Source organism: Stegostoma tigrinum, chromosome 7, assembly GCF_030684315.1.
Source record: "Stegostoma tigrinum isolate sSteTig4 chromosome 7, sSteTig4.hap1, whole genome shotgun sequence".
NCBI classification, from domain to species: Eukaryota; Metazoa; Chordata; class Chondrichthyes; order Orectolobiformes; family Stegostomatidae; genus Stegostoma; species Stegostoma tigrinum.
This window is the reverse complement of record NC_081360.1, coordinates 98,251,775-98,274,779: the sequence shown is the minus strand read 5'-3', so window position 1 is coordinate 98,274,779 and position 23,005 is coordinate 98,251,775. Positions and strand designations below refer to the sequence as shown.

At 42.6% G+C, this 23,005-nt stretch overlaps 1 protein-coding gene across 1 annotated transcript; it reads right to left on the bottom strand.

Annotated features, from left to right (window-relative positions):
• Nucleotides 1–813: 813 nt before the first annotated feature.
• Nucleotides 814–21,312, bottom strand: eaf2 (ELL associated factor 2). The gene is made up of 6 exons (XM_048533658.2): nucleotides 21,118–21,312; nucleotides 18,056–18,150; nucleotides 7,927–8,063; nucleotides 6,934–7,091; nucleotides 3,251–3,511; nucleotides 814–1,625 (listed from the first exon to the last, which is right to left on the bottom strand). The coding sequence occupies exons 1-6, from the start codon at nucleotides 21,218–21,220 to the stop codon at nucleotides 1,579–1,581; spliced, it is 801 nt and encodes a 266-aa protein (XP_048389615.1). The 5' UTR covers nucleotides 21,221–21,312; the 3' UTR covers nucleotides 814–1,578.
• Between the last annotated feature and the right edge of the window lie 1,693 nt (nucleotides 21,313–23,005).

Sequence of the window (23,005 nt, the reverse complement as noted above, 5' to 3'; positions counted from 1 at the left end):
AAATTAGATAGAATTATTGAAATGCAATGACAGATCATGTAAATTGAAGAAAATTGACTATGTGAAATGCTTTAACATTTGAGATACTGTCCACCAAAAGATTGAAGGATTGAGCAAATTTGGAATTTGTGAGGAATAAGATGGAAATGTCTTTCAAAAGCAAAAAGAAACGTCTGGTAATACTGAGTGGGCCAGGGAGCACTTGTGGAAAAAGCAACACAGAGTTAACATTTCAGTTTGGTGACACACCTTCATCAAAGTGGAGGTTTTCCTTTACGGCTGATCACAAGATAAGCTCCGCTTTATGGCAACATCATTGTCACAGGAAGCAGTTGAGATTAAAATCATTCAGTATTTTAAGTAGTTAGATAAAATTCTTGGGGCTAAAGGGTTCAAAAAGGTACAGGAGATAAAGCACGTACGAAGTGCTGAGTTGGATAATCAGCCATAATCATGCTGATTGTCTGAGCAGGCTTGAAGGATCAAAATGGCCCCCTCTAGCTCCTTTTTTGTAAACATTTCTACTCCTTAGAAAATGCCTCAAGTGTTTGTGGTTGCTAAGAAACTCATTTGATAATTTTGCACATCTGGCAGTGACATTTCAAACACAGCAAAGACTTGAAATTCATCCAACTTACCCACCCATGCGCCACATCCCACACCCCCACCATTTACTTGCCCCCTCCACAGGCCAAAATTAAATGCCACAAAGTCTTAAACAGTGAGGAATTACATTTCCAAGATTCAATTTCCTGACAATTGGAAGTGTATCTCAAGTTCACAGAAGACTGGACTGAAAGTAACGCTCACTTTATTAAATATTTTACAAAATACATTTTTAATATAAATGTATCACGCTTAAGTCACACTGTTGAGAAAAGAAAAAAAAAAATAACTTTACTGATATCACTTGGATCAAGGAAGTACCAAAAGTGATTCTGTAATCAAATTTCCATGGTTATTTCCATTTTAAATAAACTGCTCACAGTGAAAACAGCCAAAGTTTTTTCTCTTAAAAAGTGCTTTCCATTAGAGGAAAATATCAACATTTATACACACATCTGTGTGTACATACACAGCCATTTCCAGAAGTCTGTGAAAATGCAAAACGAAATGTTTGAAAACCTTAAGTCCTGCTTACAGCATAATGTAATTGCAATAATTACAAGTTCCTTCCTTTTCAGATAGTGCAGAGTATCAGTATCTGATTTAAGAGTCTCAGAATTGATTTAGTTAAGACATCAAGTATTGCACAATACATCATTAAGGCAGAAAACAAGAAACAGGTTCAAAAAGACAACACAGCTAGCTGCATTCCAACTTACAACAACTCATTCGTTCACTGTCACTTTATACTGATTACTTCGAAGTTTTTGCAGTAGCTGTTTGTTACTACAAAAGTTTATTAAGTATAATTTATCTGAATGTATACACGCACACGTTCACTCAAAAACAACACCGCTATACAATGGCAATTTTCTTCCTGTTCCTCCTCCTTTTTGGCACAGGTATCTGTTTTAAAAAAAAATTTGTGGTATTATCACGCTCTGTCTCTTCGGTCACACAACGAAGGATTCTTTACTCATCGCTGTCACTTCCAGAGTCACTTAGCTGCAGATCACTGCCTGAAAATGTAATAAGAAATAAAAAATGCTTTATTCAACCCAGTTCAAGAAATTGCTGTATTTAAAAATTTGAGAAATCCACAAATTTTGTTAAATATTATGAGAAAATCTCACTCTTTCACATGCATATACTCGCACACAAAACCCTGTAGCAGCTACCTGAGCTGACAAAAAAAAGGTAGTGAAAGCAGTCATCTCTGCAAACCATGTTCTAAATCCTGTCACTGAAAGACAATGCTGCTAACCCTGACAATGGGGTAGGTCTCTCTCCCAACGTTGCCAACAGCTGCTAACACCTGCCGAACGTGTGGTCAAAGATGCTGCTCTGGGATTGAGTTCAACCACACAAGGGGTCACAAAACCCATGATCAGTGACATAGAATTTCCTAGGTGGCCAATCACATTCATTAGTGAGTGATTGCTGACAATGTCGACATGTCATCGTTACCCGTAAGGCCATTTGGAAACTTACTTGTGGATCTAATTGAGTTATATTCGCCAATGATCAGATTTAGAAATTGACTTCAAATAGTGGCCTGGCTCACTGTCTATCGGAGACAACCATTCACCACCTGACAAGAGGGGGGAAAGACAGTATTGTTTGCAGCAATGTGGATGTTAATCTACAAGCTGCATCTACTCTGACCACTTTAGCATCAACTGTAAAATGAAACAGAACAAAATTGGGGAGCTCGGGGAATTTTGCTAAATTACTTTAAGGGAATGATTGGATGAGGATGAAATCATGATGGAATTAAATGGATGAGGTAGAGCTAATCATTAACAGTAGATTACACATGACTTGTGAAGATGACAGTTTTGAGGAGTTAAATTGCCTTCTGTTTCACATGGTCCCAGTACCATAACCTGGAGTATAAATCTTGTGGTGCAGTAACAGTGTCCTACGTATGGTCCAGAAGGCCTTGATTCAAGACTCGTCTGCTCCAGATGTGTATCAATAACACATCTGGGCAAATCGATTAAAATATCAATAAATCACCAATAATGTTACACTCTTTTGCAAAACAGAAAGTGTGCTCCAATATTGTATTGCCCTGATATATTTCCCCTAGATGAGCTTCATTGGACTTTAGAAAAATGAGAGGTGACCTTATCGAAACATAAAAGATTCAAGGGGACTGGGCCAGAAGATGTAGAAACGTTTGTTCCTTCCCCACTGCTGACTGTGGGAGGATGTAAGATCAGAGAGCATAGTCTCAGTGTGAAATGTCGCCCATTTAAGACAGTGGTGAGGAGGAATCTCTTCTCAGAGAGCTGTGAAACGGTGGAATTCTTTATCACAGAAGGCTGCAGATGCAGGATTATTAAGTATATTCAACTTTGAATCCTGTAATGATTTGAATATGCTTAATTCAAAAGGCTCTGAGGCAAAGGCAGGAAAGTGGAACTGTGGTCGGTCAGATCAGCCACGATCTCACTGAATGGCAGAGAAGGCACAATGGGTTGAATGGCTCCCACACCTCATGATCTCTCTTGCGCCCTTTAACTTCACTCAACCTATCTTTGACTATATGAGATGGTTTGGATTTCATTCAACACCTACAGGTTATCAAAACCAGAAAATATTAGAATTTCATCTAAACGGTTAAAAAAAATCTACTTACGCAACGTATTGATAGATTCTGCAGGTCTGCTGCTGACGACATCTGCTGTTGATGTGTGATGCTGAGGTAGTGAAGGTGATATTAACGGCATTGAAACTGGATGAGAGGAAGATACTGATGGGAGGGGAGCAGGCTTGTGTGCCTCATCCTCAGAATCACTGGAGCTATCACTACTTGAAGAGGAGGATGAAGAGCCCTTGGATTCAGATGAACTATCCGAGCTACTCAGCTGGTCCATAGTGCCAACCTCTGCCATCAACTCTTTAACCAAGCATAAAATATTTTTATTTGAATGCAGAATCAACAGTAATGCAAACGTATTTCTAAATAAGTTACTTATCATGTTCTCCAGGGCAACTAGTGACGTGCAATTAATGCTGCCCCAGCCAGCAACATCTACATCCCATGAATGAATAAAACTTAGCTATCATGCCTCCATGGTAGATGAACATTAGACTGTGACACTACCCTTGGTGAGCAGCTGACGCCGACTCAGTTTCCAGGCATAAGCAAGAATGGACATTCAAGCAAAATGTGGTAGAGCTGGAGGCATCCATTAAAATACACAAACTAGCAAGAGTCAGAGAAGGGCTCTGGGAAGGCAAAAGCTTAGTGGTATCTCATGTCACATGTAGACCAGACCAGGTACGAATGGCAGATTTCCTTCCCTAAAGGACGTCAGTGAACCAGTTGGGTTTTTCTGCCAATCGACAACAGTTTCATGGTTAGCACTAGATTCTTTATTACAGATTTCAATTGATTTTGGATAGGCCAATAAAGGCAGGACTTATACACTTAATGGTAAGGGTCCTGGGGAGTGTTACTGAACTAAGAGACCTTGGAGTGCAGGTTCATAATTCCTTGAAAGTGGAATCACAGGCAGACAGGATAGTGAAGGCAGCATTTGGTGTGCTTGCCTTTACTGGTCAATGCATTGAATATAGGAATTGGGGATCTTTTGTGGCTGTACAGGACATGGTTAGGTTAATTTTGGAATACCGCATTCAGTTCTGATCTCCCAGCTACAGGAAGGATGTTGACAAACTTGAAAGTGTTCAGAAAAGACTACAAGGATGTTTCCAGGAATTAAAGGTTTGAGCTATGGGGGAGGCCGAATAGACCAGGGCCACTTCCCTTAGAGGTGAGGGGTAACGTTATAGAGTTTATAAAATCACAAGGGGCATAGAAAGGGTGAATACAAGAGCTTCTCGCCATGGTAGTAGAGCCCAAAACTAGAGAATTTAGGTTTAGGTTGAGAGGGGAAGATTTAAATGGATCTGATGGCCAACTTTTTCACACAAAGGGTGGTGAATGTATGGAATGAGCTGCCAGAGGTGGAGGAGGAAGCAGGTACAATTATAACATTTAAAAAGCACCTGGATGGGTATACGAATAGGAAGGGTTTAGAGGGATATGGGCCAAATGCCGGCAAACAAGGCTAGATTAACCTAGGATATCTGGTCGGCATTTAGTCCAAAGCGTCTGCTGCCATACTGTATAGCTCTCTGACTCTATGAATTCAAATTCCACCATATGCTGTGGCAGGATTTGAACCCAGGTTGCCAGAATGTTACATAGGTCTCTGAATTTAACAGTCCAGCAATATTACCACTAGGACATCATCTCCCCCATCAAATATATTCAAAGCTGAGATGAACAGGTTTTTAATTAGCAAAGGAATCAAGCATTATGAAGAAAAAGCAGAAAAGTCAAGTTGAGGATTATCCGATCAGTCATGCAGAAGGCAATGTAATCAAGTGATCCAATCCCCAGAAATCAAAAAGTAGTCAGTGAGAAAATCTCCAGATGACCTATTGAAACTAGGCATTGTGGATGTCTACAGCACAATGGGCTGCAGCGGTTCAAGGTGGCAGTTCAGCACCATCTTCTCAAGGGCAACTACGAATAGGTAATAAATGCTGGCCCAGTCAGTGATGCCTACAACTTAAGAGTGAGTGCTTGGTTAAAAAAAAAATGCATATCTTGAATGCCACTTGCAGGTTTGCTTCCAGGGCAGACCATCCTGACTTAGAATATCTGGATGTTTCACTTGACTGATGCCCAACACGTGGAAGTTATCTTGAGGAACAGCAAGAACTGTTTCCATTAGCTTTTAGAACAAGGTGATCTTATTGAAACAGGCACACTTCTGAGGGGATTTGAAAGGGTGAAATTTCAGAAGGCGGCTTCAGTTTTAAAAAAAGGTCTCCCATGTAAAAGGAGGAGAATTTTTCCTTTCAGTAGGTCCTGAGACTTTGGAACTCCCCACCATACAACAGTGGAGATAGAGTTATAGTTTCCTAAACAATAAGGGAGTCAATTGTTGTCAGGGACAGGCGTGAGTATGGAATTGAGACCACAATAAGAGGAGCAAATGGTCTTATCAAATGACTGAGCCTGCTCTTGTTCCTATTTCTTACATTCATATGGTTAAACAAAGAGCATACTATTCATAAACTCAGAGGGTGGTGAATTTTTGAACTTCTCTGTCCTGGAGGGTTCAGGAGTATTAATCATTGAGTATATTCAAAACAAGGATCTTTAATTTCTAGAAACCAACAGCTACGTGGTTAGTGTGGGAAAATGGCACAGAGTTAGAAGATCAACCATGATCTTTATGGATGGAGGGACAGGTTCAAGGGGCCAAATAGCCTACTACTCCCATGCTTAAAAAGTGAAAACCTTCTGGAGAAAAAAAATTAAACACTTTTTGCTCACATCCATAAACCTACAATTTCACAATTCAATAACAACTTTCCCCAGATGATATGCAATCACAGCCTCTCTCTCCCAGGAGACAATTTTCAACTAATTAGAAAAATGATTCAAACCCCAGCTGGAATGTGAAGTACATTAAGAGCATCTTACTCCCATCTGGACTCTGTTTAATTAATGGTTAATTAAAGACACAGCATGATGTTGATTTAATCCATAAACAATCAAACCTCGTTGTTTGGCGTGCTTAATGTCATTCAAGCAAAAAGTCATGGCAATTTCTCCTGATACAAAGAAAAAACAAACTGAAAACGACTCTCATTTGCATAACGCCTTTCACAGTCTCAACGTCTGAAAAAAAACTTTATTGCCGATTTAGTATTTGCTAAGAATTGAATTGTCATGTAACCAGTGCAATTTGTACAAACTCTTCAAAAATGTGTCTGCATTCAACACTCCTTTGGCATCATTTTTCTTTACTGCTGGGATTGGCAATCTCATTAAGTCGAAATTCATTTTCAGACTGTTTATTGCAGGAAATCCCGGAACTTTCCCTCTCTCAGGCTTGTAGTCTCTCCCTGTGCTGTACCAATGCTACAGATTTGCACCCAGAAGGTGCTGCTGCTGTCTGGCTGTGGGCCACAGCCCTAACGTCAACCAAGCACCCCAACCAAGCAGGGGGTCTCTGAAGGGGCTGAGCCCAGCAAGAAGCTGTAGTACCCCAAAAGACACCATCAATAGTCTCCATGCGGCAAGCAGCTGGCACAAACCATTAAATAACTTCCATCCTCTGCATGTTTATGAATTGGAATCTTCAGGAAAGAGAGAGGGAAGACAAGACCAGATGAAAACCTGCAGAGATTAAACGCAGTAGGACTGAAATTGAAACAGATAGCTCTTTCAAAGAGGAGCCAAAAGACAAGCACAGCAAAAGGAGAGAAGACAGACATTAAATTGCTACCACATACCTCGTTCAATATCATCCATTTGAGAAGTTGGTGACATTTTTTCCTTTGGAGGAGAATTCTTTGCTGTAAGGGAGGCCTTGGCATTGAGGCGCATTTGTTGCCCCAGACGATTGGTCTGTTGATCAAGGCGAGATTGGATTTTGCTACTTCCTTCCGCCCTGAATGGAATCAGAGTTTTTTTACAGCACAGAAACTACTCACCAGGCCCATGAAATACGCAGCCATGCCCCACGTTGGCCTCATTATGAGCCACACAGTTTAAATCTACTTTCTAATCATATTAATCTACATCTTTTAACATTTCTATTCAAAACCCACCTGTGACCACTGTGCAAAATTCTCACACAATGCAGAATTAGGGAAAATCTGCACAATAGTTGCAAGCCACCCCCAGCAGAATGGCACAGAACAAGGTGGTGGCCATTTGGTCCATCACTACTGTGCTGGCTCTTCAACAGGGTTATAAATTAGGTCCACTTTCTGACTCTTTCCCCATAGCCACATCAATCTTGTTCCCTTTCCAAGTTGATATGCTATTTCCTACTTGAAGTTACAATTGAACCTGTTTCAGCACCCCTTCAAGTAATGAAATCCAGATCACAAAAGTATCTCCTCTCATCTTGGCGACATAATAGTTCTAAATTTTAGGGACAATGCATAGCTTTATTAAACAATTTCCCTTCACTTGCTCCAACAAAATGTATCACTATTTTGCTAACTGCCATTAAATCCCTCCTTGATTCTCCCTAATGAGAACCATCTCAGCATTCTGGTTTCATTTAAATAAACCACTGCGCCCTTCACCCTCAAAAAGAACTGGAATTAAGAACACACATCCTAACTTTGTGGTCAATCTGGTCCATAGATTGACCACAAAATTAAAGGTGTATTCTTAAATCAGATCCACAGATTGACAAAAATACCTGCCAGAGTGAGAAAGGACACAGTGACCTTTTCGTGGTACATCAACAAACTTAGCATGGTACAACCCACCTGGTTTTCTTCACAGTGATGTTGCTGGTAAGTTTCTCCAGTCGATATTCCCCAGTGTCGTGATTCACAATGAGAACACACTCCTTCAGGTAAGGTCTCTTTGAGCCTTTAAACACCGAGATGGGTGATGTTGAGCCCTGTTTAAACAAAGTCAATCATTTCAGTTTGAAAAGATCATTAAAGTAAAAATCAGTTGCACAGTGACCAGCACTAAATAATGATGCAATCAGCATTACTGCTAATTTGGGTTAATGAATGCCAGCAACTTCTGCTGAACTGGAAATCAATGCAATAGCCAGCAATGAATCTTGCGGAGACTCTCAGAATGGCTGTAGGCAGGCAGCTAAGAGGGAACATTAGCTGTGATCTGAACTGAACTCCTAAGACGTGAAGCAGGAGTAGATTTAATACTAACTTATTATAAAGATAATAACAAAAAGACAATATTGTTTTATTTTTCTACATTATGGACTGCAATGGGAAGAGGATTGCTTTATAAACCAAGGATTGCTGCACTCATTGTGAAGCAGGTTACCCCACATTTAATTGCAAGTGCTGTTTGCGCTGCTATTTGCTCTAGTGGAGCAAAACCTGTCCAGCCTGTCTCTGCCTCCCTAACCCGTTCTTCCTCTCACCCATCCCTTCCTCCCACCCCAAGTTGCACCTCCATCTCCTACCTACCAACCTCATCCCACCTCCTTGACCTGTCCGTCTTCCCTGGACTGACCTATCCCCTCCCTACCTCCCCACCTATACTCTCCTCTCCACCTATCTTCTTTTCTCTCCATCTTCGGTCCACCTCCCCCTCTCTCCCTATTTATTCCAGAACCCTCACCCCATCACCCTCTCTGAGGAAGGGTCTAGGCCCGAAACGTCAGCTTTTGTGCTCCTGAGATGCTGCTGGGCCTGCTGTGTTCATCCAGCCCCACATTTCATTATCCTGGCATTAAATAGTTGATTGGTTTACCATTCCACAGGCTATTGCTAATGACAAAGACCTGCCTGCCAGCAGCTGTGTGTTTGACTCCTGCTGAATAGATTGCAGGTATGAAAGATTAGACGGAAGCTATCAGATCTCCAGGAGGCCCTTCTCTCTGCAGTAAACACCTTAAGAAAGCCAGCTTATTTCCCTCAGTTGCTCTCAACCGAATAGGTCTCAAGTACCCGAAGAACAAAGAACAAGGAGGACAAGTTGTAACAAGCCAAAGGGATTATTTCAGTGAATGTGATTGTCAGGGAGCACTGGACAGCTTTCCTAGTCTTTCCTTCTGTTCATGACATCCATTTTCCTTGTGCCTGTCTTGTGTCTGTCTATATACGTGCAGGGGAAACTTTACAAAGGGAAACATAAGGGAGTTTTCACTAACTAGTTGAAATCTGTATTAACATTTCATAGTTGTTTCTCCACAGGTAGAATGCACTTACTTGTAATAAATAGCAATTCATGTTTCTGGAATACAATGCCCAAAAGTCAGGTAACTTGCATACATAGTTTTATGTACTTTCAGAAACTCTTTCACTTTTGTAATGACTCCAGAAATGCAGCACTCAATTTCCAATACCCCAGTGAGGTGTAACAAAAGGAAAATTTTGCATGGCCATGAGGATAAAGTAGGGAACTGAGACTAATTGGGTAATTCTTCCAAAATCCAATATAATATTCAATTTGCCAAGTTTATTTACATGTGTCTGCTTTTATTATGCTCATGGATCGAACACATAGAAATGCAAGAAAATGTAGAAAAAGCTGGAAGGCAGGGCTGAAGCATAGATTGGAAAATTTAAAGAAAATAAATTAAATCTTTGTATATCCGAGATATAAAACATAACCTTGTCCAACATTAGACCACAGGCCTTCCCTTGACGCTCTGCTGCTCTATGATTGTACAAAGTCACAAAGAGAGACAGGAATAGATACGGAGGAACTATTTCTCATGCCAGAACGTGAGTACACAGATGCAAGATACTTGGCAAAAGAATCAAGGGGACAAAGGAGGGGAAAAAAATTACAATGCAAATTATGATCTGGAATGCATGCCTCGAAAAGAACGGTGGAGTCGAAAGTCAAAAAGTTTCAACATTTCAAAAGGGCACTGCATCTACTAGAAACAGGTAAAATTTACAAGGCTGCAGGGAGAGAGCAAGGGGCAAAGGCTGTTTTGATAGAATTATTGAACAGTTCTAGAGGCATACAGCACAGAAATTCACCCATGCTGACCAGACATCCCAATCTGACCATTCCCAATTACCAGCATTTGGCCCAGAGCCCTCTAAACCCTTCCTATTCATTTACCCATCCAGATCCCCTTGAAATGTTGTAATTGTACCAGTCTCCATCACTTGCTCTGTCAGCTCATTCCATACACGCACCACCCTGTGTGAAGAAGACACCCCTGAAATTGATAGCATCCTTTGGTTCTCCATGACTTATGAAGCGAATGGAAATGGGTGAATGATTGACACACCATGTTATTAACTTGAAGATGAAGGCAAAAGACAACAGTTCAGTTTCAAACAAAAACAAATTGCTGGAAAATCTCAGCAGATCTGTGGAGTGAAATTAGAGTTAAGGTTTCAGGTCTGGTGACCCTGACGGTAGCCAGGAAAAGGGTTTTTTTTAAAGCAGAAGATAGGGAAGGGGAGGGGTAAGGAGTAAACAAGAGGTGCAGACTGAGCCCAAAAAGAGAAAAGAACAGTTGGACAGAGACAGGAGTGGATAATGGTCAGCCCAGAATAATGAATAGCTGCTAATAGGGACTACCTACAGGCTGATGATGGGTAGTGTGTAATTGTAGACTATGTGATAACAAGGCCTGGGGTATGGGAGATAATGGGGGCTGCAGATGGTGGAGAATCCGAGATAACAAAATGTGAGGCTGGATGAACACAGCAGGCCAAGCAGCATCTCAGGAGCACGAAAGCTGACGTTTTGGACCTAAAAGGGTCTAGGCCCGAAACGTCAGCTTTTGTGCCCGAGATGCTGCTTGGCCTGCTGTGTTCATCCAGCTTCACACTTTGTTATCCTGGGGTATGGGGTTGGGTTAAGGACATGGGAGAAAGGACCTCAAGCCATAAAACTGCTGAACTTGATATTGAGTTCAGAAGGTGGTAGAGTACCCAAGCGGAAAATGAGACACTTCTTCCAGTTTGCGCTGAGCTTCGCTGGAGCACTGCTAGAAGACTGAGACAGAGATATTGGCCAGGGAACAAGGTGGTGTGTTGAAGTGGCAGGCAACTAGAAGTTCAGGGTCTTTTGTGCAGACAGAACATAGGTGTTCTGCAAAGCAGCCACCCAGTCTACCCATCGTTTTCCCATTGCAGAGGAGGCCACATTGTGAGCAGCAAATGCAGTAGACTAGATTGAGTGAAGTGCAGGTGAGATGCTGCTTCATTTGGAAGGTGTGTTTGGGGCCTTGGTTACTGAAGGGGGGAGGTAAACAGGTAGGATTACACCTTCTGCGGTTGTAGGGGAAGGTGTTGGGGGGGGGGGGGGGGTGGTGGGGAGTGGTTTGGGAGAGTAGGAATGGACCAGGGTATCCTGCAGGAAACGGTCCTTGCAAAAGGCAGACAAGGGAGGGAAGGGGAATGTGTCTGGTGGAAGAATCCTGCTGGCGATGCCAGACATGGTGGCTAATGATCCTCTGGATGCAGTTGAGGATACGAGGGACACTATCGCTGTTTTGGGAGGGGAGAGAGGGCTGAAGTGCTGGGCATCCACGGTTGAGGAAGAAGGTGGACGTTTCGGAATTATCGGAACAGATGTGACAGAGAAACTGGGTGAATGGACTAGAATCTGTACAGGAATTAGGGTGGATGTATATAGTCAAGGTAACTGCAGGAGTCAGTCGGTTTGTAGCGGATGTTGGTAGCCAGCCGATCCCCAGAAATGGGAAGGGAGAAGTCAGGAGTGGACCAGGTGACGGAGAGAGCAGCATGGAAATTGGAAGTGAAATTGATAAACTTTTCCAATTCTGTTGTCAGGGAAGCAACACCAGTGATATAATTGATACACTGGAGAAAGAGTTGTTGCGGAGTTGGGTGGCGGAATAGGACTGGAACAAAGAATGTTCCAAGTACACAAAGAGACAGGCATAAATGGGTCTCATGTGGGTACCCACAGCCACACCTTAGATGTGAAGAAAGCAAGAGGAGTTAAAAGCGCAGTCACCCAGAACATAGAACAGTGCAGCACAGCACAGGCCCTTTGGCCCATGATGTTGTGCCAAACTTTTACCCTAAACCTAAGTTCTACCTAACCTCCACCCTTACCGTATACTATCATCCATGTGCCTATCTAATAGCCGCTTAAATGCCCCTAATGAGGCTGACTCCACTACCCTCTCCGACAATGCAATCCACGACCCAACCACTCTCTGAATATAGAGCCTACCTCTGACATCTCCCCTATATCTACCTCCACTCACTTTAGAATTATGCGCCCTCATAATAGCTGCCTCCACCCTAGGAAAAAAGTCTCTGGCTGCCCACTCTATCGATACCTCTGATCATTTTGTACAGCTCTAGCAAGTCACCTCTTATCCTTTGCCGTTCTAAAGAGAAAAGCCCTAGCGCTCTCAACCATTCCTTGTAAGACTTTTCCTCCATTCCAGGCAACATGCTGGTAAATCTCCTCTGCACCTTTTCCAATGCTTCCACATCTTTCCTGTAAATGAGGACAAGCGGAGGACAGGCGGAGGAGGCTGGTGGTAGGTGTTTGATCCATGGAAAAGCAGGGAGGGCTGAAATCATCCTAATGGCAAAAGGACATGTAAAGGGACTGCTTATCCATGCTAGAGAGGCAGGTGGAGAACACAAACTGGAAATTCTGAAATTGATGTAAAGCACCAGAAAAACTGCAGGTATAGTTGTCTCACACACTAAAAGAATCTCCCCCATTTTCAACCCAACCTAGAAACCAAGGCAAAGGGTCAAGATGCAAGGTTCAGATGAACACCAAAACTAGAAAAAAGACAGGGAAGGTAAATGCATATCTTCATGCTAAATCTCAATTTGGATTTTAAAAGCCTGTGGGTTATCAGAACAAGGCAACAGCAAGTACAAAAAAAAATCAGTAATTTTGTTGTTTTGATATAGATGCCATTACAGCATTTTAAATTTTTATGGGTGCGGGTGTTGCTGCAAAAGCCAGCATTTACTGTCCACCCATAATTGCCCTCAAGGTGGTTATGAGATACCTCCTTGATCCTCTGCAGTCCATGTGGTGTAGGAATACCATGTGCAATAGATTCTGGAGGGTGTTCCGGGACAAGACCAGGAGCACCAAAGGAATAGTGATGTAGTTTCAAACCAAGATTGTCAATGGCTTGGAAAGGAACTCACAGGTGATCATATTCCCATGCATCTGCTGCATTTGGCTTTCATGGTAGTAGAGTCAGTCATACAGCACAGAAACAGACGCTTCAGTCCAATGAGTCCATACCCAACATAATCCCAACTAAACTACTCCCACTTGCCTGCTCCTGGCCCATATCCCTCCAAACCTTTCTTTTCCATGCACTTATCTAAGTGTCTTTTAAACGCGATGTGGAGGTGCCAATGTTGGACTAGGTGGACAAAGTCATAAAGCACACGACACCATATTATAGTCCAACAGGTTTATTTGAAATCACAAGCTTTCGGAACTCTGCTCCTTTGTCAGGGGAAGTGGAGGGAAATGCACAGGCACAGAATTTATAAATTTACTCCCATACTCAAAGGACTGAGCAATGAAGGCAAGTGTACTAAACTCCCTTTTTAACCATCCTGCCTATGAGTTATCTAGTTGGCTAGATAAGCGCGTCAAAAAAGAAAAGAAAGATAACAAGGCATGGAGCTGGATGAACACAGCAGGCCAAGCAGCATCTTGGGAGCACAGAAGCTGATGTTTCAGGCCTAGACCTTCATCAGAAAAGGGGAGGGGAGGGGGTTCTGAAATAAATAGGGAGACAGAGGGAGGCGGACAGAAGATGGATAAAGGAGAAGATAGGTGGAGTGGAGACAGACAGGTCAAAGAGGCGGGGATGGAGCCAGTAAAGGTGAGTGTAGGTGGGGAGGCAGGGAGGGGATAGGTCAGTCCAAGGAGGACGGACTGGTCAAGGGAGTGGGATGAGGTTAGTAGGTAGGAAAGGGAGGTGCGGCTTGAAGTGGGGATGGGGGGGAGATAGGTGAGAGGAAGAACAGGTTAGGGAGGTGGGGAAGAGCTGAGCTGGTTTTGAGATAGATAGGGTGGGAGGGGAGATTTTGAAGCTTGTGAAATCCACATTGATACCATTGGGCTGCAGGGTTCCCAAGTAGAATATGAGCTGCTGTTCCTGAAATCTTCGGGTGGCATCGACATGGCATCTGAGGAATGGGAGGGGGAGTTGCAATAGCTTACAACTGGGAGGTGCCGTTGTTTAATGCGAACCGAGCGTGGGTGTTCTGCAAAGCAGTCCCTATGCCTCTGCTTGGTTTCCCCGAAGTAGAGCAGGCCACAACGGGTACTGGCACTGCTTCGTGCTCCCACGAGGAGCTCAAACAGTTCATCCACTTCACCAACACCTTGCACCCCATCCTCAAGTTCACCTGAACCATCTCCAACACTGCACTCACCTTCCCGGACCTCACTATCTCCATCTCAGGCAACCACCTAGAAGCCGATATCCATTTCAAGCCCACCGAATCCCACAGCTACCCAGAATACACCTCCTCCCACCCACCTTCCTGCAAAAATTCCATCCCCTTTTTCCAATTCCTTCGCCTCCTTCATATAAATGAAGTTGACTGTTTTGTCTGGGCGACCGGAGAGTATGGCATCACACCGGACAGTATGGCATCACACTCCTAACATGTGCCTCTGACTTGTTTTTATAAGAACTATGACTACATGACTCATCCAGTTCAGCTTCCAATAAACAGTAATGTTGATAAGTCAAGGATTCAATGATGATCCTCCTACTGAATGTCAAAGGGAGATGATTAGATTCTTTTTGGCAATACTCATTGCGCAGCCCTGGTGCAGCACAAATGTTGTTTGGTACTTATCAACCCAAGCCTGAATGTTGTCCGAATTTTACTGTGGTTATGGGCTGTTTTCTGATTGTGTAATATTCAGCACCATTTGCGACTCAGTGATCTTTTGCATTTCTGACATTATGGAGGGAAGGTCATTGACGAAGCACTAAAAAATATGGTTGGACATGGAAATTCCCGCATGGAACTCCTGCAGAGATGGTTTCGGAGTTGGGATGAATGACCACCAATAACATCAAGCATAGTGATTTGGTAGCACAGAAAAAAATATATTTGCAAAATCAAAGTTTTTCATCTTGCACTTATCAAAACAGTTTAAATTTATTGTAAAGGGCTACAACAATTAGACCGTAGAAGCAGAGGATGGTATCAGGTTGGGAAAGCAGACTTTGTCAAAGCCATTACCATGGGCAACACACCAGTTTAAATACAGCTGACAGTTAACTGCCAAGCTTTGTTAAAATTTAAATTTAAACCAGGCAGATTGATATGATCCCTTAGGTCAAGGTCTTGGCTATGCATGCTATCCGTGCCCCTCATGATTTTATAAACTTCTACCAGGTCACCCCTCAGCCTTCGATGCTCCAAGGAAAATAGCCCCAGCTTATTCAGCCTCTCCCTGTAGCTGAAACCCTCTAAGCCTGGCAACATGCTTGTAAATCTTTTCCAATATCTTTTCAAGTTTCCCAACATCTTTCCTACAGAAGGGAGACTAGAATTGAACACAGTACTCCAAAAGTGGGCTAACCAATGTCCTAAACAGCCACAACACCATCTCCCAACTTCTTTAAAAATTCATTCACGGGATGAGGGCATCGTGTTTTTTTTAAATATAAAGCAATTGAAAGTCAACCGCATTGCTGTGTGTCTGGAGTCGCACATAGGCCAGACCAGGTAAGGACATTCGCAAACCAGATAGGTTTTTCTGACAATCAGCAACTCATTCAAGGTTATCACTAGATCCCTAATTCCAGATATTTTTATTGAATTCAAATTTCACCATCTGCCATGGTAGGATTCGAACCCAGAACTCTGGATTAATTGTCCAGCGTTAATACCACTGGGCTTCCCTTAACAACACTGTGTCCCTCTCATTCTCAATACATTGACCAAAAACAAGCATACCAAACATCTGCTGCTTCACGACCCTGTCTCTACCCGTGACTCCACTTTCAAGGAACTATGAACCCGCAGTCCAAGGTCTCTGTTCTGCAACACTCCTTATATTAGGAGAAACTAGATAAGCATGTCAAAAAGGAACTGAAAGATATCTGGATACAATTGGATGAAGATAGATGGGAGGGCGCTTGATTAGAGCAGAACTAGCTACCTCCAAACTGCAGTTATACTCTCAATTAAGGCAATTCACAACCCACTTAAAATATGAATTTTCCAAAAAAAATCGAAATATTTGTGTAAACAGAAACACGCGAGGACACATCACAGTAACATCAAACATCATTTGACACAAAACCATTGAAGGACCAATTAGGCCAGATAGTCAGAAAGTCAATTAAACAAATAGATTTTAAGGGTGCCTTAAATAGAGAGGAAAAAAGGAGAAAATCAATGTCTGTCATTTGCCTGGTTTCAGATGGGCCAATCTAGCTTCCAATTCATCTGCTCTAATACCGGATTTGAGCTGAATGTCTCATTGCTTGCTATTATTTCCCCAGCCTTTAAGGAGGCTGTAAAGAAAAAAGAACTTGAAATTGGTTTCATCAGTTTCTATCAAAGTTTAGCCAACAGTTATCTCAGAACATCTATGCAAATTAGTACAGAAAAAAGCCAAATCATTGCAAACTGCTCTCAAGCAGCTTGCCACGAGGCAAGACACAGCAGCCTGGTTTAAAAAAAATACCCTCAACTATTAGATGATAGGGTTATTAAACAGCTCAATGCCCGTTTGTACAATTCCCAATTTTAAAAATCTTTAATTCTCTAAAACACACTCTCTGCTAATGCGCAAGCTCGTCAAGTTCAGTTGTCATAAACCACTGGGCTGATTACAGTCACAGTCATACAGCACAGAAACAGACCTTTCTTTCCAACCAGTCAACCATAATCCTGACTAAACCAGTCCCACCTGCCAGCACTTGGCCCACATCCCTCCGAACATTTCTTATTTGGGTACTTATCAAAATGTCTTTTAAATGACCTAACTATACCTGCATCCACCACTTCCTCTGGAAGCTCGCTTCAGACACAAAACATAAAGGAAACTGCCCTTCGTTTCACACATTATACAAAGTTTTAATGAAAAGAGGTTTATAAGTATGGCTATTTCTTTCACTTTGTAGTTTTTTTGATTATAAAGGCGTGCATACGTGGGTATCCTTTGAAGCGTCCAATATACTGGAGGTCAGTCAATGGGGATAGACAAGAGGCTAAATTTGAGGAGCACAGAGGTTTCAAAGGGATGTAAGAAGGGCAGAAGGCCATGCTATGGTGGTAATGTCAGTTGAATTGTAATACAAAGGCTGAGGCTAATGCTATGTGAACATGACACATAGTGAAATTTGAACTCAATAAAGAAGTTGGGATAAAGCTTGCCAATTTGCAACCCTGCACATAAGAACTAGGAGTAGAAGGCAATTCACCCCCTCTAGCCTACTCTACCATTTAATACAGTCATAGCTGATCTCAAGTCCACTTTCCTGCCAACTCCCCATAACCCTTCAACACATTATGAATAAAAAAATTGGTGTATCTCCTCCTTAAATTTATTTAGTATCCCAGCACCCACTGCAGTGAGGTAGTGAATTCAACAGATCCACGACACTTTGAGGAAAAATAATTTCTCCTCAACTGTTTTAAATCTGACACGCTTTGGATTAAAACTGCAACCTCTCGTTCTAGGTTGTCCCACAATGTAACCACTGTCAGTTGTCACTAAAACTCATTCGGTTCACTAACATCCTCTAGGGAAGAAAATTACCCGGTCTGACCTACATGCAACTCCAGACCAAAGCAACATGCTTGACTCTTAACTACCCTCTGGACAATAATTGCTGGTCCAGCCAACTAGCCAATGACTAAAAAAAAACTCTCTACTCTCAGTTTTAGCACACCTTGTTGGCACATGAACATGCAAAATGTCAGCAGTTTAAATTCATACCTCAATATTTGGAAAGGTGATTGTGATTTGTTCCCCTTTACCAACTTCAAGATCTCCTTCACGTGCAGTGTCAATGGATGCTGGTTTGAAATCATCTGGAATGAAAAAGCAGACATCACTTCACAATGACTAAGGATTCTAGCAGACTACGTATTCTTTTGTCTAAAGAGTTACAGACTACTTAGCATAGCACAAAGCCATGCAGACTGGGATACCAAAGCTCAACATTAGCTCATGTAGAGAAAAACTGAGCAAGTGTAACGTTTACAAGATGAGCTTCAATAACTCACCGTCACTCCTTTTGGCAACAACATTCAAACACAGACTCTACCATCTTGAAGAAAGAGCAGATGTGTGGAAAAAAAAATCTCCATTTGCAAGTTCCCAACCCAAGCCTCATATCATCCTGACTTGGAAATACATTGCTGTTCCTTCAGTATCACAATCCTGGAACTTACTCCTGAAGAAAGCTTTAGCCATACCCACACTGCAAAGAATTCAAAAGGAGGGGTCTTACCACCATTTTCTCAAAGACTAAGAAATAGGCAGCTCCACCACAGACAAACTAAAGGTTGGAAGAGATGGAAGAACATGTAGGGCAACTGCACTTCTAAGGGAAATCTATCTTTGAGGGAAGGAAGATGTTTATGGGACATTGGCCAGCAAGGCAATGGTGCAGTGGTATTATGACTAGACTATTAATCTAGAGACTCAAGTAACGGTCTGGAGACCTGGATTACAAATCTATATAGATCCATCATGCAAGGAATACTATCTTATCGTATCACAGCATGGTATGCCAACTCCACTTCCTAATACTGAAAGAAACTGCAGAGTTGTGAACGCTGTCCAATCTACCATGCAAACCAGCCTCCCATCTATTGACTTCTTCTTGTTACAGAGGAGATGAATAAATGAAACGAACTCCCAGTCACTCTACAATCAACAAGTAACAATTTATTCATCTAACAAATTAACAGACTTACTAACAAACCGAACAATTCCTCCCTAGCTACTATTCCCAAATAAAACAAATTCCAAAGATATGCTGTTCCAATAAATAGAAGAAGTCCTACTTACGTAAACCAAATGATAAAAAATGTAAAGCTTAGACTCTCTAAACTACAGTCAGGCTGTGTCTTCTGGAACATTCGTGCCTTTTTGTCAAATCTTTGTGTCAGAAATATTAGCTAGCTGAGTGTGCCGTGTTAGCTTTTAGATGGCGCTTAAATCAGAGGGCTTAAAGATTTCTGTGAGAGCCAGAGTTTTACTCTTCTGATGACAGTTCACTCATCCTGATTTTCAAAAACCCTCTTATACACCTTTGAGGACCTGTCAATTTTCTTATAATCAGATAGATATGGCTAAAACTAGTTAACACTGCTTTTAAATTCTCAACTGCCTCTGAGCCTTGTTCTGTCCACTGAAATTGTGTGTTCTTCAACAAATCCATCAGCAGTGCCACCACACTACTAAAGTTTGGTATAAACCTCCGGCAGAATCTGCTCGGTCCTAAAAATCTTAGTACTTCCTTTTTTGAGAATGATCTTAGAAATTCCTCAACAGCCTTTATCTTCACGTTCCTTGGTGCCATCATTCCATGTCCAATGTTGTGTCCTAAGAATGTCATTTCTGCCTTCACAAATTCAGCTTTTGCTACATTTATGACTAGTTTTGCCTTCCGCAGTCCTTCAAAAAGCTCTGCCAAATGTACTGTGATCTTTGCACAAATGGAAAAAGATCACTAAGTCTCCATATATTCAGCTCAAGTCTGTTCATAAATCTTTGAAAGGTGGCTGATGCATTCTTCGTTCCAAAGGGCATTACTGTAAATTGATATAGTTATTTGAGGTTACAAATATAGTAACTTCCTTTGGTCTCTCCAACAAAAGTACTTGCCAGTAACCATGAAGTCCAACATTGTGATGAGTGCGGCTGGTCCAACATTTTCCACACGGTCCTCTAGCCTTGAATTTGGGCAGAAGTCCGATTTAGTTGGGGCGTTGACCTTCCGATAAACTATGCAGAATCACTGAGGACAATCAGGTTTGGGAACCAACATAATCAGCAAACTCCACTCACTTTGACTCAGCTCGATGATGTCTTCTTGGAGCATCACTTCTACTTGCTTCTGTACCTGTGCTACTTTGAGAGGATTAAGCCTGTTTTATTATAACAGCATTTATGTCCACCTCGTGTACTATAGTACTAGTCCTCCCCATTCTATTTCTACATTTGACATCATACTGCTGCAACAAGTCTTTCAATTCAGTTAAAAACTGAAAGAACTGCAGATGCTGTAAATCAGGAACAGAAACAATGTTGCTGGAAAAGCTCAGCAGGTCTGGCAACATCTGAGAAGGAAAAATAGTGGAACATTTTGGGTTCAATGACCCTTCCGCAGAATTCCTGAGGAACCTTCTGAAGGGTCACTGGACCCAAAGCATTAACTCTGTTCTTTCCTTCACAGATGCTGCCAGACCAGCTGAGCTTTTCCAGCAACATTGTTTTTGTTCCTCTCAATTCAGGTCTCTGTTCCAGAGACAGACAGGTTACTATGCTACCCCATTCTTTATAGGCTTGTTTATTATTCAATTTATTGTGAGGCACATCAAAACCCAAATCACCTGGATAGTAGGAACTGCCGAAGCTGGAGAATCTGAGATAACACGGTGTGAAGCTGGATGAACACATTAGGCCAAGCAGACCCGAAACGTTAGCTTTCCTGCTCTTCTGATGCTGCTTGGCCTGCTGTGTTCATCCAGCTTCACACCTTGTTATCCCAAATCACCTGGATTTGAGTCCTCACTCCAAATGGCAGCAACTAGTACCGGTTTCTCTGGTTCCCTTTCTCTATCATAGTAAGGTTTCAGCCCCTGCGCGCACACACACCTCACCTCACCGCACCTCCCCTTTACACACACACACACACACACACACACACACACACACACACACACACACACACACACACACACACACACACACACACACACACACACAGTGATGGGGGGGGGGGGCAGGCCTTTACCCCAACGCCGCCGCCAAACATCCCCACTCACATCGGATGGTGTGAAAGCCGCACTTGGGCTGCCTGTCAAAGCTACCACCCAGCTTCAAAACGTGCTCCTTGTTGTCAAAATGAGAGAGGGCTCCCGCATTCATCCTAAAAAAATAAATAAATGCATAAAACCGCCCCACACTCTCCCTCCCCCGGCTCAAAGCCCCTTCACCAAACTCCGCGGCCTGGGGGGGGAGGGGGCAGACACGCAAGCCCCGCCTCCTAACTTGCAGCTAATTGGTCAGCGGTTACGATTGACATCGGGCGCTGTGGGACGTTCCGGTCTCTGATTGGTTAATCTCATTGTCTATCAGGTCACCTTTGTCATGTGGTCTTGCCATTTTTAGTCGCGGCCCTGACGTTTTTAAGCTCGCGTCATGAAGGAGGGGTTTGCGACAAACACGTGATGCAGTCGGGTCTTCCCCTCGCCAATCCCCTCCCATTGATTCAGATTTCCTGCCTGTAACGTGAAGGAGGCTACTCAGCCCATCGAATCTGTACTGCCAAAACAAACATTACTACCCACACAAGGCCCAGACTTTCAGTGTTAGGACACTTCAAGTGCCCATCCAAGTACCTTTTACAGGTTAATAAAATGTGAGGCTGGATGAACACAGCAGGCCAAGCAGCATCTCAGGAGCACAAAAGCTGACGTTTCGGGCCTAGATGAAGGGTCTAGGCCCGAAACGTCAGCTTTTGTGCTCCTGAGATGCTGCTTGGCCTGCTGTGTTCATCCAGCCTCACATTTTATTATCTTGGAATCTCCAGCATCTGCAGTTCCCATTATCTCTGATACCTTTTACAGGTTATGTGTTCCACTCCCAAATATTCCAGAAGGGAGTGCATTCTGGCATCTGGGTGAAAGTTTTCATACTCAAATCCCCTCTAAATCTACTGACTTTCCTTTAAAAGTGTTTCCCTTGTTCAACTAAGAAGAACAGCTGCTTTCTATTTACCTTGTCCATACATCTCAATTTGGATTCACAGCATTGTACCGCCAACGTATCCCACTCCGTATGCTCCACAGGAAACTACCTAAACCTATCCTGCCTCACTTCATAGCTGTAAAACTCAACACCAGGCAACATCCTGGTGGATCTCTTCACCTCCTCAAGTGCAACTACATCTATCCTCTGGTATCATTCACAAGTACAGGACAATTTATACCAAACAAAGTACCACTTTTAAATACACCTGCTGTTGTCATTCAGGGGAAAAATTGCACAACAGGATCCCACAAGCAGCAAAGTGATAATGTCTGGACAATCTGGTTTTCTGTTGGGGCTAAATAAAGGACAGCAGTGCACCTGCTGGGAAAATGTTCTGAAGAAGAATCATTGTACTTGATGGATGCTGCCAGACCTGCTGAGTTTCTGAAGCATTTTCTGCCTCCATCACAGACTTTAAGCATTTTGCTTTTAGTTAAGCTATGTCCTATGATTTGTTCTTTATTTAAAACAAACAAAGAAAATGCATCTGTGGAGAGAGAAACAGAATTAACATTTTGAGTTCAATGACTCTTCTTTGGAGCTGATATTGAATATAATTCACTGGCTCTTCTTTGAAATAATGTCGTGGTTTTTTTTCTCGGTTGAGCAAGATTGGGCATCACATTATGTCCAAATTATGGCAACCACAGTGCCACAGATGGAGGCCGCTCAGCCCTTATCCAAGCTGGCTCTCTGCACTGCTAGCGAGTTTTGAGAAGATTTGTAGCTCAGGTTGAGGTTCTGGATGTGAGTTTGCTCGCAGAACTGGAAGGTTAGTTTTCAGACGTTTCACCTAGAATGGTGACGAAACGTCTGAAAACTAACCTTCCAGCTCAGCGAGCAAACTCACATCCAGAATCTCTGCACTACTGTTGAGTTAGTGCCACTCTTATCCCCACC